This window comes from Rana temporaria, chromosome 4, assembly GCF_905171775.1.
Source record: "Rana temporaria chromosome 4, aRanTem1.1, whole genome shotgun sequence".
NCBI lineage: Eukaryota > Metazoa > Chordata > Amphibia > Anura > Ranidae > Rana > Rana temporaria.
The window spans coordinates 14,415,741-14,420,127 of record NC_053492.1 but is presented as its reverse complement, the minus strand read 5'-3'; the positions used below and the strand labels follow the sequence as shown (position 1 = coordinate 14,420,127).

General features: G+C 46.8%; 1 protein-coding gene across 1 annotated transcript; it reads left to right on the top strand.

Annotated features, from left to right (window-relative positions):
* Window positions 1–483: 483 nt before the first annotated feature.
* LOC120935956 (E3 ubiquitin-protein ligase TRIM11-like) lies at window positions 484–2,831 on the top strand. Its single transcript, XM_040347989.1, has one exon. It carries the CDS (start codon window positions 984–986, stop codon window positions 2,553–2,555), a length of 1,572 nt encoding a protein of 523 aa, XP_040203923.1. The 5' UTR covers window positions 484–983; the 3' UTR covers window positions 2,556–2,831.
* The last annotated feature ends 1,556 nt before the right edge of the window (window positions 2,832–4,387 follow it).

Sequence of the window (4,387 nt, the reverse complement as noted above, 5' to 3'; positions counted from 1 at the left end):
CTCACCGGATCGATCCGTCCGAACCCATCCCTCGCATGCGTCGTAATGATTCGACGCATGCGTGGATATCCTTATATGACAGCGTCGCGCACGTCGCCGCGTCATCATCGCGGCGACGGCGCGACACGTCACCACGATGGGAATTCGGCGCGGATTTTGATCCGATGGTGTGTACACTCCATCGGATCAAAATCCTCAGAGGATTTATCCGTGGATATGGTCCGGCGGACCGTATCCGCGGATCAATCCTATTGTGTGTACCAGGCCTGAGAGAAATGTCAGAACTGGCCTGGACTGGAACTGGTTAAAAGAAAAAAAGTACCAACCCTTATGTACCGCTTCTCACCCGGGTGCCACATGTGGACCTTATGGGGCCTGGGCTCAGGTAGGGGGGGGGCGAGCTGAAGTCTTTTGGGGGGCGCAACTGAAATCTGGAGGGACACAGCCCACCCCAACTATTTTTCTTACTGTTTTGGCAAATATTACACCGCTTGATTGTAGATCTCTTCATCTGCAGAGGGAACAAACAGTATCATGGAAACAATGCTGAAGACCTCACCCACCAGGAAGGTATATATCCTCCCGAACACAAACACAATACTGCGTATATGAATATTCATTACTCACATGAATGCCAAAGGTTCTCGTGCCGCCTACTGGCAGAAGAGAGAACTGACAGCTGGGTTGAATTTCCGAGTAACTGAACAAAGCCACACTACAATCCGCATTGACTGTCTACAGCAAATTAGTTTAAAATTGCCGAGACAATCCTGGTTATGATAGGGCAGTTACAATTTTTTGTTTTGGGGGGGGTTTGCTGACTTTTTCGTTCCTGTTTCAGCCGTGTTGGTGACCTTTGATCTCCTTTCTGCAAATACTGCACACATTCCCAGCCCCACCTTATGCAGGAAATTGCCTAACCAGAGTGACTGGTTTTGGAGAAAAAGAAACTTAGATATTCATTTCCTTCTCTGCTATCAGCGATGGCGTCTTCAGACCTGAGAGCGGAGCTGGATTGTTCCATCTGTCTGAACATTTATACGGATCCCGTCATGTTAAAATGTGGACACAACTTCTGCCAGGTCTGCATTGACCGCGTGTTTGATACCCAGGAGGGGTCTGGAGATTATTCCTGTCCTCAGTGCAGGGAAGAGTTCCAGGAACGACCTTCAATGCAAAGAAATATCACTCTGCGGAACATCACTCAACGTTTCTTGTCTGCTCCGCAAGATTCAGAGAAGTCCGGGATCTTCTGCACTTACTGTATTCACTCCTCTGTACCCGCTGTGAAGTCCTGTCTACTTTGTGAGGCTTCTCTATGTGATGACCATCTGAGAGTCCACAGCAAGTCACCAGAACACGTGATATGTGTCCCCACCAGCACCCCGGAGAACAGGAAGTGCCCCGTCCATAAGAAGATCCTGGAGTATTACTGCACTGAGGACTCTACTTGTATCTGTGTCTCCTGCAGTTTAACTGGAGAACATCGAGGACACCAGGTGGAGACCCTACAAGAGGCCTCTATAAAGAAGAAGAAGAAACTGATTAATAATCTTCAAAAAATTATTACTAAGAGAGAGAAGACAGAAGAAAGAGTCCGGAGTCTGCAGGAACACCGAGGAAAAGTACAAGGAAAAGCAGATGGTGAAACAGAGAGATTTACTGTCCAGTTCAGAGACCTCAGGAGACGTCTGGAAGATCTGGAGGAGAAAGTCCTGGGTGAGATCTCCAGGCAGGCAGAGCAGATTTTAAGTCCAGTCAATGATCTGATTCAGCAGTTGGAATTAAAGATGGAGGATCTGTCCAGGAAGATTGATCACTTAGAAGAGTTGTGCGCCATGACGGATCCATTGACCGTCCTACAGGAACCAGACTCCGGTGACTTGGATGATACTGAGGATGAAAATTTGTGGATTTTTATGTCCCATTACATCCTCATCAGTGGTCTGGATGTGACTAAGGCCACAGATATGTTCCGCACAGGTTTATCTGATATAATACCTGCTATTATTGGGGTAACTGAAGGGATCTACATACAGAAAGCTGTAGACATATTATTGGATGAGGACACAGCTAATAATGATGTATTTATATCATATGATAAGAAGACTGCATCAAGGTCGGGTGGACTCCAGAATCGCCCACATAGTTGGAAGAGATTTAGAGATTATAATCAAGTCTTAGGCAGTCAGAGTTTCTCCTCAGGGAGACATTATTGGGAAGTAGATGTTCAGAGATCCAATAACTGGATCATTGGGATGTGCTACGCAAATATACACAGGTATGGGAAGAATTCTTACATAGGAGACAATAACAAGTCCTGGGGTTTGGACAGGAAGGGTAAAAAGTATAGAGCAGCGCATGACGAGGAAGTGACCGAGCTCCCTTACAATATTCCCACTAACCGAATCCGGGTATACCTGGACTATGAGGCCGGACAGCTCTCCTTCTATGTGTGTGACCCCCTCTGCCACCTCCACACCTTCACCGCCACCTTCACCAAACCCCTCTATGCTGTGTTAGGGGTGTGGCATTCAGATATATCATTATCTTGAAGGGAGGTGCCAAGACAAATAATTCTGACATTTCTCCATCTCCCCCCCCCTTCCTGATCACAGTGATTGGCTGTACTCACCATCCTAAGCCCTGAGGCCACAAATCCATATAGCTCTGCTCAGGGCGCCCGCAGAACTTATTCCAGAGGGGCATCATTTAAAGGTCACTCATGCTCTGCCCTTTTTCAACAATGTCATGGAGGGGAGGGGCTTAGTCTTTATCACTGAGCCCATCACTTGCAGCCTCACTGTGCCCATCCAATGCGGCCTCACTGTGCCCATCAAATGCGGACTCACTGTGCCCATCAAATGCAGCCTCACTGTGTCAATCAATTTCAATCTCCCTGTGCCCATCAATTTCAGCCTTACTGTGCTCATCAAATGCAGCCTTACTGTGCCCGTCAAATGCAGCCTCACTGTGCCCATCAAATGCGGCCTCACTGTGCCCATCAAATGCGGCCTCACTGTGCCCATCAAATGCGGCCTCACTGTGTCAATCAATTTCAATCTCACTGTGCCTATCAATTTCAGCCTCTCTACATTCATCAAATGTAGCCTCACTGTGTCAATCAATTTCAACCTCACTGTGCCCATCAAATGCAGCCTTACTGTGCCCATTAAATGCGGCCTCACTGTATTCATCAAATGGAGCCTCACTGTGACAATCAATTTCAGCCTCACTGTGCCCATCAAAAGCAGCCTTACTGTGCCCATCAAATGCGGCCTTACTGTGCCCATCAAATGCGGACTTACTGTGCCCAACAAATGCAGCCTCACTGTGCCCATCAAATGCGGCCTCACTGTGCCCATCAAATGCGGCCTCACTGTGCCCATCAAATGCAGCCTCACTGTGTCAATCAATTTCAACCTCACTGTGCACATCAAATTCAGCCTCACTGCGCCCATCAAATGCAGCCTTATTGTGCCCATCAAATGTGGCCTCACTGTGCCCATCAAATGCAGCCTCACTGTGCCCATTAAATGCAGCCTCACTGTGCCCATCAATTGCAGCCTCACTATGCCTATCAAATGCAGCCTTACTGTGCCCATCAAATGCAGCCTGAACAGTATGGAGGTGCACAGTAGTGTATATAAAGGGAGTGGATGGTATTAGTATACACAGGAAGGAAGGTGGGTGTATATATAGCTGTATACAGGACAGAGGATGTATATCTGCAGTTACTGATGATGGAGGAAGGTCTCTATATACAGGAAGGAAGATGGGTGTATACAGCTATATATACACCAACCTTCCTTTCTGTATATAGATACCTTCCTCCATCATCAGTAACTGCAGATATGCATCATCTGTCCTGTATACAGCTATATACACCCACCTACCCTCCTGTATATAGAGACCTTCCTCCATCATCAGTGACTGCAGATATACATCATCATCTGCCCTGTATACAGCTATATATACCCACCTTCCCTCCTGTATATAGAGACCTTCCTCCATCATCAGTGACTGCAGATATACATCATCATCTGCCCTGTATACAGCTATATATACCCACCTTCCCTCCTGTATATAGAGACCTTCCTCCATCATCAGTGACTGCAGATATACATCTTCTGTCCTGTATACAGCTATATACACCCACCTACCCTCCTGTATATAGAGACCTTCCTCTAACATCATTGACTGCAGATATGCATCATCTGTCCTGTATACAGCTATATATATACAGGACAGATGATGTATATTTGCAGTCAGTGATGATGGAGGAACACAGGAATATATATATATGTGTGTGTGTGGTGTATATAGCTGTCTACAAGAGGAGGACAGGACAGTTGATATGACCGTTGCAGAGTTCCAGCAATAGCTT

Excerpts from the sequence above, each read along its gene's own strand:
- LOC120935956 (XM_040347989.1), top strand. The coding sequence starts at position 984 with ATGGCGTCTTCAGACCTGAGAGCGGAGCTGGATTGTTCCATCTGTCTG.